At 62.3% G+C, this 12,068-nt stretch overlaps 1 protein-coding gene across 1 annotated transcript in view; it reads left to right on the forward strand.

The window, feature by feature from the left end:
- MNEG_5972 (Cytoplasmic dynein 2 heavy chain 1) overlaps nt 1-11,718 on the forward strand; it is a gene marked incomplete at both ends in the record, with an annotated part of 18,145 nt that extends 6,427 nt beyond the window's left edge. Inside the window, 34 exons of the mRNA XM_014045554.1 lie at nt 155-259; nt 435-556; nt 871-994; nt 1,134-1,395; nt 1,560-1,700; nt 1,881-1,975; nt 2,122-2,230; nt 2,445-2,525; nt 2,802-3,028; nt 3,207-3,445; nt 3,575-3,690; nt 4,084-4,250; nt 4,504-4,619; nt 4,939-5,114; nt 5,369-5,527; nt 5,674-5,883; nt 6,083-6,218; nt 6,348-6,376; nt 6,515-6,608; nt 6,829-6,955; nt 7,137-7,256; nt 7,747-7,816; nt 8,045-8,128; nt 8,352-8,456; nt 8,689-8,788; nt 8,979-9,150; nt 9,392-9,560; nt 9,750-9,863; nt 10,022-10,121; nt 10,310-10,450; nt 10,605-10,678; nt 10,857-10,924; nt 11,166-11,293; nt 11,507-11,718. Of these exons, the coding sequence (XP_013901008.1) occupies nt 155-259; nt 435-556; nt 871-994; nt 1,134-1,395; nt 1,560-1,700; nt 1,881-1,975; nt 2,122-2,230; nt 2,445-2,525; nt 2,802-3,028; nt 3,207-3,445; nt 3,575-3,690; nt 4,084-4,250; nt 4,504-4,619; nt 4,939-5,114; nt 5,369-5,527; nt 5,674-5,883; nt 6,083-6,218; nt 6,348-6,376; nt 6,515-6,608; nt 6,829-6,955; nt 7,137-7,256; nt 7,747-7,816; nt 8,045-8,128; nt 8,352-8,456; nt 8,689-8,788; nt 8,979-9,150; nt 9,392-9,560; nt 9,750-9,863; nt 10,022-10,121; nt 10,310-10,450; nt 10,605-10,678; nt 10,857-10,924; nt 11,166-11,293; nt 11,507-11,718 (4,492 nt within the window). The remainder of the gene's footprint in view (nt 1-154; nt 260-434; nt 557-870; nt 995-1,133; nt 1,396-1,559; nt 1,701-1,880; nt 1,976-2,121; nt 2,231-2,444; nt 2,526-2,801; nt 3,029-3,206; nt 3,446-3,574; nt 3,691-4,083; nt 4,251-4,503; nt 4,620-4,938; nt 5,115-5,368; nt 5,528-5,673; nt 5,884-6,082; nt 6,219-6,347; nt 6,377-6,514; nt 6,609-6,828; nt 6,956-7,136; nt 7,257-7,746; nt 7,817-8,044; nt 8,129-8,351; nt 8,457-8,688; nt 8,789-8,978; nt 9,151-9,391; nt 9,561-9,749; nt 9,864-10,021; nt 10,122-10,309; nt 10,451-10,604; nt 10,679-10,856; nt 10,925-11,165; nt 11,294-11,506) is intronic.
- Nucleotides 11,719-12,068: the final 350 nt, after the last annotated feature.

Here is a 12,068-nt window from a genome sequence, read left to right on the forward strand (position 1 = left end):
GCTGCTGCTGCTGCTGCTGCCAGCTCTGTTAGCACAAGTTTCAGCCGTTCCAAGGGTGGATTTGCCTTGTGTCACATGGTCCTGGGGAATTTGCTCTGGCGACTGTGCACCTGCCAATGCGGCCAATGTCTTGGTTTTCTGACAAACCCTGCAGGCTCCTGACGCTGCCCAATGGAGAGCGCATCCAATTTGGCTCAAACGTCAATTTCGTTTTCGAGTGTCACAGCTTGGCGTTTGCATCACCTGCCACAGTGTCAAGGTGCGAGCAACCGGTCACATGCATGGTTTGCTCGGAATGGGTATTGCCAGTTTTCTGCTTTGGCTGCTGTTTAGGAGCTGACTGTTGCTGAACCACCTTGACTTCAGTGGCAACGAGACTGCTGAATAAAATCAGCGCCCACCCACCTACGCTAACCTCGGACAACCTTGGACAGGTGTGGCATGATATACTTGAGCGAGGAGGCCGTGGGCTGGAGGGAGCAGCTGCGGCGCTGGATGGCCTGTCACCCTGGGGCAGATCCCACAGGCGAGGGGGACCTTGCTGCAGCAGCCAGCTGTCAGTGGCCCAGGATGCAGATGCAGCCCGGGCGTTGCAGCCACGCTGCAAATCTGGGCAGCAGCAGCGCTTGTACACAAGGCCACACCTCTTGCCACCGCCATTCACTGTCTCTAGCGGCCCCAACCCTGCTTGTGCAATGTGAATATGACATCATCATGCACTCACCTGCATGCTCTTGCGCACAGGTCAGCTCAAGGCGTGGATGGCAGACCTGTTGCCCAGATCCATTGATTGGGCGCTCGCCCGGCCCCGCCCCGCCGAGCCGACGCGAGCCGGGCTGCTAGCCAGCGCCTTTTCCCACCTCGCGCCAGGCGGCGGCGGCAGCGGCGACGGCGGCGTCCGCTCCAAGGGCGAGGCGGCAGCGGCGCTGGCGCGGGGGCTTGGGGCGCATATGGCGCCGGCGACGCGCAGGGAGTTTGCTACTGAGCTCGCCAGGTGTGCTTGAGCTTGAATCAAAGCGCTGCGGCAGCCGCTTTGCTTGTTCTCAGATGCCCCTGCTGCAATCGCGTTCCCCAGCTGTCTTTACCAGGGCGCTAATAGTCTGCGTTGCTGGTCCTCCTCCTGCTGCTGACAGGTGGAGCGGAGAGGCGAGCGGCCCGTTGCTGGACGTGGCACCCTCAGAAGACCCCCTAGACACCTTGGATGCGGATGATCTGTCCTCCACAGCCCTGCAGCGCCTGCAGCAGCTGCCTTCCATGCTAGATCAGGGGCCCGAAGGGGCCGCGCCGGGCAGCGGCGCCGTGTACGCGGGCGGCGGCCTGGTGATGACCGACAGCGCGCGGCAGCTGCTGGCGCTGGTGGCGCCGTGGCTCAGGGACTCCGAGCCCTTTCTCCTGGTGAATCCGTATATTTGGCTGCGGTCAGGGGCTTTGTTTGCTGCCTGGTGTCTGCGCACAGGCACAAATGGTGGCTGCTCGTGAGGAGGGCGTATTTTTGGGGTCTGTAGGGGGGAGGCAAGAAGTCGTGACTGGTGTGTCCGCCTGCCCGGCCTGCAACCCAGGTCGGCCCGGAGGGTTGCGGCAAGGCGACGGCGCTGCGACACTGCTTCGCGCGCCTACGGCGCCGCGGGGGCGTAGCGGTGGCAGAGGTACACTGCAGCGCGGCCACGGGGGCTGCGCAGGTCATCGACAAGCTCGTGCAGGTGAGGGTGACACGGCGGGGGGTGCTGACACGCGGTGACATCACAGTGGCACCTTGAAATCTCTGCATGGCTTTAGAGGGGGCTCTTGGTGCAGGATCACAAGCACTGTCAAATGCGAGATGTTTCCGTGGGTTCTAGAGAAGTTGCACGGCAACAAAAGCCTCACATGCGCCGCCGCAGGTTTGCGGCAAACCCGTGACGACCGCCACGGGGCGCGTGCTGCGGGCCGAGACCGGGCGGGTCATCCTCCTGCTGAAGGACATCAACTTGCCTAGGTGTGGCGCAACGGGTGACCTAGTGATCTGGCCGACACTCGACCGTCGGGAATCGCAACAACAGCAGAAGTGCCCTTGCCGCTGCTGCTACCGCTGCCTACCTGATCGCAAACGTATCCTTGCTTTCCTGCCTGACTGATGACCAGGCCGGACAAGTATGACACCATGCAGCTGGCAGAGCTGCTGCAGCAGCTGCTGGCGCACGGAGGTTACTATGATGAGGGCCTCGAGTTTGTGCGCCTTGAGAGGGTGCAGGTGCGCCCCATCCAATGAAACCCGGAACCCTGGGTGTGAGGCAACACTGCTATCCAGGGGAACTCCACTTCAAGCATTGTACTCGAGATTAGACAGGAGGTTTTGGGCATGGACGCACGCATTCATGATTCACACAGACTTCATTTGATGCCTTGCACATTCGCATGGCTTTGATTAGCAGCCGGCTTGACAACACATCCCTGGGCGCGCGCAGGTTGTGGGCATGCTGGTGCCCGGCAGCGCCGGCCGTGCCCCGCTGAGCGCCCGCCTGCTGTCCCGGCTGCGGCTGGCGGCGGTGGGGGCCCCTGATGCTGCCGAGCTGGAGGCGGTCTGTACGCACATATTTAGAGAGGTGTGTTGTGGGGCCTGTGTCCTGCGGGGCATAGGACGTCACGAAAGCATGACAAAGTGAAGTCTGTGAGCCGAAATTTATTGCGCAGACGTCGTCGTTGCTCTGTTCTATGTCGTGCATCCCAAGGTTGCCAGCGTCCATTGACTTGTGACGGCCGTAAAAGCGGCGCTCGTGCTCTAGGACTGAAATCCTCCCATGGTTACTAATCATCGTCACCAGACATTTGATGGTGGTGACGCCAGCGGCGGCGTCGCGAGCGCCGCCCAGCGCAAGGCGCGCGCGGCCGTCGCCGCGCAGGCGCCCGCAGTGGCCGCCGCCATGGCGTCGCTCTACAGCCAACTCCTGGACAGCTGCGATTCTGGAGCCGGGGAAGGCGGGGAGGCGGCACACGGGGTGTGGCAGATCACCCCAAGGGACCTGTCAATTCTCATTAGAGGCCTGGCAAGGTGGATTTTGAGCACGGCTCCTGCTGTTTGGTGGAGTGCCAATCAGGCGACTGGCCGCCTTGTGACGGACCTGGCAAAAACAGCAAGTCTGAGTCATCGATGGGGCAGAACCAGGGGCAGGCGCCCCTCTGCTAAACATCCAAATGCAAGTTTCTCCTCCTCATGCGCGATCCCCCAGGTATGACTTTTCGGAGACGCCTCTCCCCCAAGCCCTTGCACATGAGGCCCGCCGCGTCTTCGGCGACCGCCTGCGCGGCGCGCCGGCCGCGACCGCCGCCTTCGAGCGCGCTTTCCTGGCGGCGCTCGAGCGGTCGGGGCTGAAGGGCGTCGCGGGGGCGGCCGGGGGCGCGGGGGCCAAGGAATACTACACCACCCTCGGCACGCCGGCCGAGGAGCGGCTCAGGGCGGCAGCAGCTGGTGAGGGGCCAAAGGGGTGACCGGGATGCCCGCAGCGACTGGCAACGATCCAAATGCCTGCCTGCTTCCTCAATTGTCGTAATCTGATGCTGGTAAGCAGAACAAGAGCCGCTCCTCAATCCCCTATAGGGTCGGCCCTCCCCCTGGCGCGCCTGCCTGCCGGCGCCTTCACGGACGTCGTGCGCGGCGCCCTCAAGTCCTTTGAGCGGGAGGTCAAGGAGCTTGGGCTGCTGCTGGGGCCGGAGGTGAGTGTTTATATCTCGATCATGGCGTGTGCACATAAAGCTCCCTGGGCCATCAAGCAGCTGAGAAAGGAGGCAGGGTGGAGGCACAGGGGCGGTGTTCCCTTGAAGGAAGGCTACGTGGACGACTGCATTAGCCGCTTCGGGCAGCTTGCTGAGGAGTGGTGTGCTCGCATATTGCGTGATCGCACGGGACATTTGGCCCTGTTTGCACAGGGATGGTGGCAGGTCAATATGTACAGCACAGGCGAGGGTTTGTGTGGGCGCCACCGACAGCCAAAATCTCATCCCTTAAACTACTGGTATTCACACACCCTAGGCTCCGCCGCAACATCCTTGCAAAGCTCTTTCCTGCAACCAACCCCTCCCCCACCACCACCCCTACCCCCGCCTCAGGCCCTGGAGCGCATCAGTGCCCTTGACCGCGCCCTGTCAGACCCGCCCCGTGGCGCCGCGCCCGGCGGCGTCGTGATCTGCGGCGCGGGCGGCAGCGGGCGGCGCGGCCTGGCGCGGCTGGTCGCGCACGCGCACGGGCTGGAGCTGTGGACGCCGCGGATGGGGCGGTGCGTTGGGGCTTCCGTCCCTCTCTTGTCCCTGACCCGGAGGGAAAATCCGTCTGCATTAGCGGCTGAAGGTTGACAAACGCCACCTTTGTGAAGCGCCCCGTCCACCATCCCCATGTGCCGCAACGTGTTGTGGCATCCCATCGTCCTTTGTTGGTGTCCAATTTTTGGCAGCACTTGGGCCTGATACAGCAGCTAAGAGAAAGGGTCTGATCAGCCACCAATGCAACCATTTCTGAACGTCCCCTTGCAGGGGCTACACGCCCCGCAGCTTCAGGGCGGACCTGCGGGAGCTGCTGAGAAGCTGCGGCGGCCCCGAGGGGCGGCGGCGGCTGATGCTGCTGGAAGACCATCAGCTTGGGGATGCGGGTGCGTGGGTGACCGACCCTCAAGGAGATGTGTTGTCGGGGCTGATACGGACGACGCACTGGTGGATTGGTCGCGGTAGACAGCCGGTCAGCTGCCTGGCTTACAGTACAGATTCCGGTCGCATGGCAGTGCTGCAGAGAGCGGTTATGCGCGGGAGGCGATGAGGTGCTTGCAGCTCTGTAATGATGTGCGGTGCTCGCTTTCGGCGCTGCCTGCCCTCCACCAGTGGCCAGCGGCCCAGCTTACGTTGCACAATTACCTGTCCCCAATCCGCGCTCATATCTGCAAACCACGTGTTTCCTCTCCAATTCGGCCCCAGGCATCCTTGAGCTGGTGAACAGCTTGCTGGCCGGTGGCGAGGTGCCGGGCCTCTGGTCAAACGACGAGTTGACCAAGGAGGTCGCGCCCCTGGAGTCCGCCCGCGACGCGGATGCCAATTGGCGTGGCCCGCCGGGCGCGGCGGGGCTGTACGCCTATTTCCTACACAGGATCAAGGTGGGCCTCCCTGGCGATCTGGCAACCCCTGTTTGAAACATATCACCTTCTTTTATGCTGCCGCGTGGTCTTGAACGGCCTCGTGAGACGCGGCACGGCATCAACTACCAGCCTCATGCGCACGGCATCATCAACCCTCCAGCTCCACCTCCGTACTATCCAATATCCCTCTCAAAAATAAATCCCCAGTAGCCAATCATCATTTGACTGTGCTGCCCCAACCACGCCCCGCACCACCCACACACCTGTTGCAGCTGAACCTGCGCATCGTCGTTTGCCTGGACACCGGCCGCCCTGAGCTGCTGGCATCGCGCCTGGCCGCAAACCCCGCGCTGCAGAGCTGCTGCGTGGGCATGGCGTGGCCCGGCTGGGGGGACGACACCCTGACGGCAATGGCCAAGGCGCGGCTCGAGGTGCGGGCGCAGCTTATGGCACCGCCTGTTTGCGGCAGGGTAGTAAGTGTCGCACCAACGTGACCGGGCATCAGGCTCTCACCAGCTCACCTGTCGTAGCATAATTACCAGCCCACGATGACGGCTGTCAATGCTCTGCTTCGCAGGCGTTCCTGACCGTTCAAGGCGCCCAGGCCGAAGACGACGGTGCCGCAGCCATTCGAGACGCCGCCGCAACGAAGGCTGTCGCCCTCCACTCGAGCGCCGCGCGCCGCCTCGGCGCCGCACCGCGCCACTTCCCTGCGCTGCTGGCGCAGTACGCCACGATATTCACTGGAAAACGGAAGCAGCTCACCGAGCAGCAGGCGTTTCTGCAGGTGCGCGTGTGGTACAGCTCAGCAAATTCACGGACGTGCATGCGGCTTCTTCCTTGCTGTGCAGGCAGATGGGGGATAATCTTCTCGCAGTTGTCCTGCCACAAAGTGCAGCGGGATGCCGAGGCTTCGGGAGCCCCTCTCGCCCGCGCCAGCGGCCAAGCAGGTCCACACGCGTGTTCCCTCTGAAAACCCAACCCAGGGTGGCCTGTCCAAGCTCTCCGAGGCGGCGTCCAAGGTTGACGACCTGGGCCGCCAGGCGCAGTCGCAGAGGGCCCTGCTCACGACCAAGCAGCAGGAGGCGGACTCTGCGCTCTCACACATCCAGGCAAGTGCGGGTGGGGGGGGATGGATTGGTGCCCCGCCTTTGCCACTGATGGCCTGGCATCGATGAATGGCGCAGTGCTATTGATTTGAAATGAACCGCGTGCTTCTTTCCCTGGGCTTGCGCACGGCTTAGGTGGCAGCCAGCAAGGCGGGCGTCCTCTCAGTCAAGGTTATCATATCACCAGAGCCACGAGCGCTCGTTCCAATCTATAAACGAAGCGTCCTGCAACAGACTGAGTCCTCCTGTGGAGCCTCTGGATGACGCTGCACCCTCAACGTGCATCCGAACACCGCACCCTGACCGCAGTCCTCCATGGAGACGGCCGCAGAGCGGCGCCGCGAGGTGGAGGTGCTGCGGCGCCAGCTGGCACAAGATGAGGGCGCGCTGCAGGACCGGAGGGGTGGGTGATGCGATCGGAGCCGGGCTGACAGGGGCAGTCCGGCCTGAAACCCGGTGGGGCCAGGGATATAATGGGCCAGAGTGGGGCCATGGATGAGAAACGAGCCTGTTTGTTCACCCATCACATTGGTCACGACATGTGCATTATTAGGTTAATACATTTCTGATCTGACTTGCTTCACCTTCAAGACTGCGACCTGACCGCTCCCCACCATCTGCAGGTCGTGTTGAAACCGAGCTGGCAGACGTGCAGCCACTCCTTGATGCAGCGCGCGCCGCGGTGGGCGGCATCAAATCTGAGCACCTGTCGGAGATCCGCTCCCTGCGCATGGCACCAGATGCAATAAGGTGGGCGCATGCGTTGGCAGCAGCTCAGGTCAATCGCCGCGCTCCAACATCAAAGACAATTTTGCTGCTGGTATAGGAGAGTGATTCGTGGGTAAAATCACAGCGCCGCCACAATCACAGTAGAGGGTTTGATGGGCACTGCTTGATGAGCAACACCCCCCGTTTCTGTGCCTGGCGCCAGGGATGTCCTGGAGGGCGTGCTGCTGCTGATGGGCCAGGAGGACACGAGCTGGGCGGCGATGCGGTCGTTCCTGGGGCGCAGGAGTGTGAAAGAGGACATCATCAACTACGACGCGAGACGGTGGGGACGCGTGCGCTCGAATGCGCGTGCATGTGGCTGTGTTCGTGTTCGTGTGTGTGCGTGTGTGCACGCGCGCGCGCACGTGTGCGTGAGTGTCTGTGTGTGTGTAATTACGGGAGTGTTCGTGCTTGCATGCATACTTGAGTGTTGGTGCACTGATGCGCCCTGTTGTGTGTGTTGATGCGGGTTCAGAGATGAGGGGTTGCGTGTGCCCGGCATTTATCTGGTTGGCATTCACCTGGGCAGGCGCGGGGTGCTCAACGTCCAAGTGTGGGTCCATACGCTTGCTCATTGTGGAGAGAGGGCGGAGAGACCCACACGTGCACTAGAGAGTGTGTGCATGCTTGAGGGGATGCAGATGTCAGAGTGCGCTTTTCTGCTTGCTTGTCTGTGACCGCAGTGGCCTGCGGTCATAACCTGTGCCTACTCTTACTGCTACAAACACGCACATCCTGTATATCCTGCCTTCCTCCGTTCCCCACATTTCCAGGATATCTCCCGCCATGCGGTCCAAGGTTGACAAGCTCCTCAAGGCCAAGGGCCAGTCGTTTGAGAGAGAGGTGGGCAGCGTGCCATGTACGCACAGGGCCTGCGATGATGCCCAAGCGCCCAATTACGGGCTTGCCTCGCACACCTCTCTCACTGCCGTTTGAGCGAGAAGTGGGGCAGTGTGACGTGTTTGTGCTCAATCACCTGCAAGTGGCCCTTGCATGAGCCATGAGTCATCGTCAGGCATGTCGCCAGCCCCAGTGCACACAACGATCAACCCTGCCCCCTTAACCCTGCAGGTCATCTACCGCGCCAGCCAGGCCGCCGGCCCCATGGCCGGGTGGGTCAAGGCCAACATTGCGTACGCAGCAGTCATGGACAAAGTGAGTCAGGGCCTGGGTGTCGGACTCACAAGGAGGCTGGGGCCGCTCCGCCAAGTCAGACCTGTCACCGCCTGGTTGTATCAGTGCACCAACACAGGTTTGCTGATTTGTTGCTGGCCCTACAAATGTATAGCTCTGCAAGCCTACAGGTCCCAGATACATTGCCTTCTTGTGGCCCCTGCCGCCAACCACTATACGGCCTGCCGCCAAACACCCCACGCAGGTGGCACCCCTGCAGGCTGAGCTTGACGCCGTGATGGCTGGCCTAGCTGATAGCACCGCGCGGCTGGGGCAGTGCGAAGGGGAGCTAGGGCAGCTCGATGATCAGGTGAGGGCTTGCTGACTTACCTGGTGTGACCCTGTGGCTGCCCCTGCCATCGATGATCAGTGAATCCTTTGCTCATGTCAGTTGCAGCCACCTTGAAGTTCTTTGTGTGTCACCTTCAACCGCCCAAACTCGTGTCCTGCCGCCCACAGATTTACCCATTAGCTCCCCAAAAAGGGCGGCCACTTGCAAGTGACGATTAACACAATTGCACCTGCCAACCACCATCCACTAGGTCGCACGCCTCAAAGTGGATTTCCAGCTTCGAGTGCGCGAGGCTGAGACGCTCAGGCTCCAGCTCTCAAAGGCGGAGGAGACACTCTCAGCTGCTTCGGGTGCGCCTGGCGTGCACCGCTTGGCGTGTCACAAGTACAATGCAGGCATCCATTCTGGGGGCACCAAATCGCCAGACATGGGCAGTATCACCGCCCCGAACGTTGCGCACGCGCCTGTTACCCGTCGCGAATACGGCACTAAAGACCTTGCCGCTCGTGGCCGCTGCGCCGCCGCGGCTGCCGCCCGCAGGCCTGCTGGATAAGCTGTCTGGGGAGCGCGGCCGCTGGGCCTCCCAGCTGTCGTCGCTGGCGTCCGGCCTGGCTGCGCTGCCGCTCGAGGCGCTGCTGGCGGCCGCGGGCGTGGTGCACCTCAGCGGCCAACCGGAGGATGTCCGTGCGGCCGTGTCGGCCGAGTGGGCAAGGTGAGCTGGAAGTTAAGCGCGCTCGTACCACATACCCTGAATGCAGGGCCAAGGGCGCGCCTCGCAAGGCCAACAACCGCTTTGGCCGCCGGCTGGATGTAAAAGCTTGTGAGGCAGGGACTTTACAGAGGGCAAAAGCAAGACACTTGGATCATGCACCAACCACCATTCCCCTCAAGCACACGCCATCCGCATCTCTTGGGCATTCAACATCACTCTGTTTGCCGTGCCCCCATCACAGGCTGCTGGGGCTCCAACCCGGCTTCAGCACGACCAAGTTCCTGCATTCAGAGGCCGAGGGCCTTGCCTGGCAGTCCAGGGGGCTCCCAGGCGATGAGCTGTCGCTGCACAACGGCGCAGCCATTCTTGCTGCCGTTGGGGCGCCGCTGATCGTGGACCCGTCCTGCAGGGTAGGTCTGGGCCCAGGCCGCGACCACACGAACACGCACGCGCTCGCCCCGTGCAGAAACCTGCCTCGACTGCACAACACAAACACAGCAACCGCCGCCAGCAAGGACCGTTGCAGCAAGTCGCCACTGATTAATTTGTGAGTGAGCGAATTCCTTGCCCGCTGTATACCCCTGAATGACACTGCCCAGGCCGTCGAGTGGCTCAGGGCGCAGCTGGCGGCCGGCGGCGCCGCCCCAGAGGTGGTGCAGCTGCAGGACCCACGGTTCGCCACCACCCTCGAGCTGGCGGTCAGATTCGGCAAGGTGCTCGGGCGGGGCGGGGCCTTGCCACAGTGCAGGTTTGGGTTTTGGCACGATGGCTCGAACCACCTGCTCGTGCCACAACTTTTGAATGGCGGTTTGCAAGGATCAGCACAAGAATGTGTGCGGACCAAGTCATTGATTATGCTTCCCAAACGCAGGCCCTCATTGTGACCGAATTTGATGGGCTTGAGCCGCTGCTGTACCCGCTGCTGAGGCGCGACCTGTCACGCTCGGGGCCCCGGGCGGTCGTGGCCATAGGTGAGGCGGTTGCGACTCTCACATTGTTGAAGCTGACAGTGTTGGCGGCTCGACACCCGGGTCTTTCCGGTCAGTCGGCGGCCGAGCTTGCGTGCGAGATAAGCTAGGCAAGAGGCAGAGTCGTTGGGGGCTGGTGCACGTTGGAGCAAAGCATGCGGCGCTGTGCGTTCCCACGCGGCTGTGCGCAGGCGACAAGCTCGTGGATTGGAACGACTCATTCCGCCTGTTCCTCGTCAGCCGCAGCCCTGCCGCGCTGGCCGAGCTGCCGCCAGACGCGGCGCCGCTGGTGACCGTCGCGAACTTCACGGTCACGCGCGGCGGCCTGGAGGGTGAGTCACGGAGTATTGCCCCACGCTGTTTGCGAATCCTCCACTGCAGCAGTTGGCGGTTGCTGCCACGGCGTGCGGGCGTCCTGCAGACCGTCACCACCCACTTGCCGGGTGCGTGCACCATGGAACCTGTCTCTCCCAAACCAAACTCCAGGCCAGCTGCTAGGCATGGTGTTGAAAAGCGAGCGGCCCGAGCTGGAGGCGCAAAAGGCTGCGCTGACAGGGCAGGTGAGGTGCTAAAAAAGCAGTCGACGCTCCAACTGCCGGTTGCAGTGGTAGGTGCGCTGCGATGCTCGCGCACCCACACCCTCTCCAACCCACACCCACCTCGTTCACCAATCCAGTTGCAAGGTCATGCACACAGCTGAGAGTGTACCACAAAACACATCCCAATTACCCTTGACAGGAGGCGTCCTTGAAAGTGGAGCTGGCAGCCCTCGAGAAGCAGCTGCTGCAGGCCCTTGCCTCCAGCAGGTGTGAATAAGGCTGAGTACTGGCTTTGATCCCGCTGAGTATTGGCTTTGATCTGCGATGTGGCCATCAAGCGGCTGCCGATCTGAGTTTAACATGCAGGCTCACCATCCAGGCTGCTTTATGCCGCCGTTCCGTGTGTTGCGCTGACGTGTGCAACAGCCCTTCATGTGCCTGCACGCTCCTTCCCATCACTCTATTCAACCTCAAAGTGCCGACCTCATTACATACCGCCATTCCCTAGCGGCAACATCCTGGAGGACTCTGCCCTGCTGACGTCACTTGGAGAGGCCAAGGCCAAGGCCTCCAACGCGGCCGCCGCGCTGGCCGAGGGGGAGCGCCTGTCGGCGGCGCTTGACAGCCAGCGTGATGGTGGGTGGTGAACCTGCTGCACCCTGCCCCGCTGGTGTTCCCACCTGCAAGTGCCGCCTGTGCATACCCCGCCCCACTTTGATGGGGCTTTGGCCGCAGCACCTATTTTCTCATCCCTAGGGTACACATTTCCCTTCCTCACGGCCCGCTCACCCTCCTCATGCCATTGGCTAATCATCCCAACCCGTGCCACCCAAACCGGCACCGCCGCAGTGTACCGTCCCCTGGCGTCCCGCGGCGCCTCGCTGTACTTCGCCCTCTGCGATATGCCGGACATCGACCCGATGTACCGCTTCGGACTGGGAAGCTTCATGCGGCTGTTTGGGGAGGCGCTGGCGGGCGCTGATGTGGCGACAGGTCGGGTTCACCCACTGACCCAGCGGGCGCTCGCGCTCGTGGCTTTGATCAGGGCTGGCGTGCTGTAATATGTGCAATCTGGCTGTGAGTTGCTGCTGATTATCCTATCCCTGAAGCATTGACACTTTTCCATGCCTTCACACCTCGGTGGACTTTGTGGGTGCACTATAAGTTTACCTGTCACCACAATTAATGCTGAATACACCCCGCAGGCGCCGGCGCAGCGGACGCCGGCGATGTTGCCGCGCGCACCTCATTCTTGGAACACAGCCTCGTGTGCCTGCTGCACGCGACAGTCTGCCGCGCGCTGCTCAACCGCCACCGCCTGCCGGCGCTGCTGCACGTCGCGCGCGCGCTGCGGCCCGAGGCGTTCCCCAAGGACGAGTGGCAGATGTTCACGGGCCGCGGCGCGGCGGCC

The sequence above is a fragment of the Monoraphidium neglectum genome (genome assembly GCF_000611645.1).
Source record: "Monoraphidium neglectum strain SAG 48.87 unplaced genomic scaffold scaffold00930, whole genome shotgun sequence".
In the NCBI taxonomy this organism is placed as follows: Eukaryota; Viridiplantae; Chlorophyta; class Chlorophyceae; order Sphaeropleales; family Selenastraceae; genus Monoraphidium; species Monoraphidium neglectum.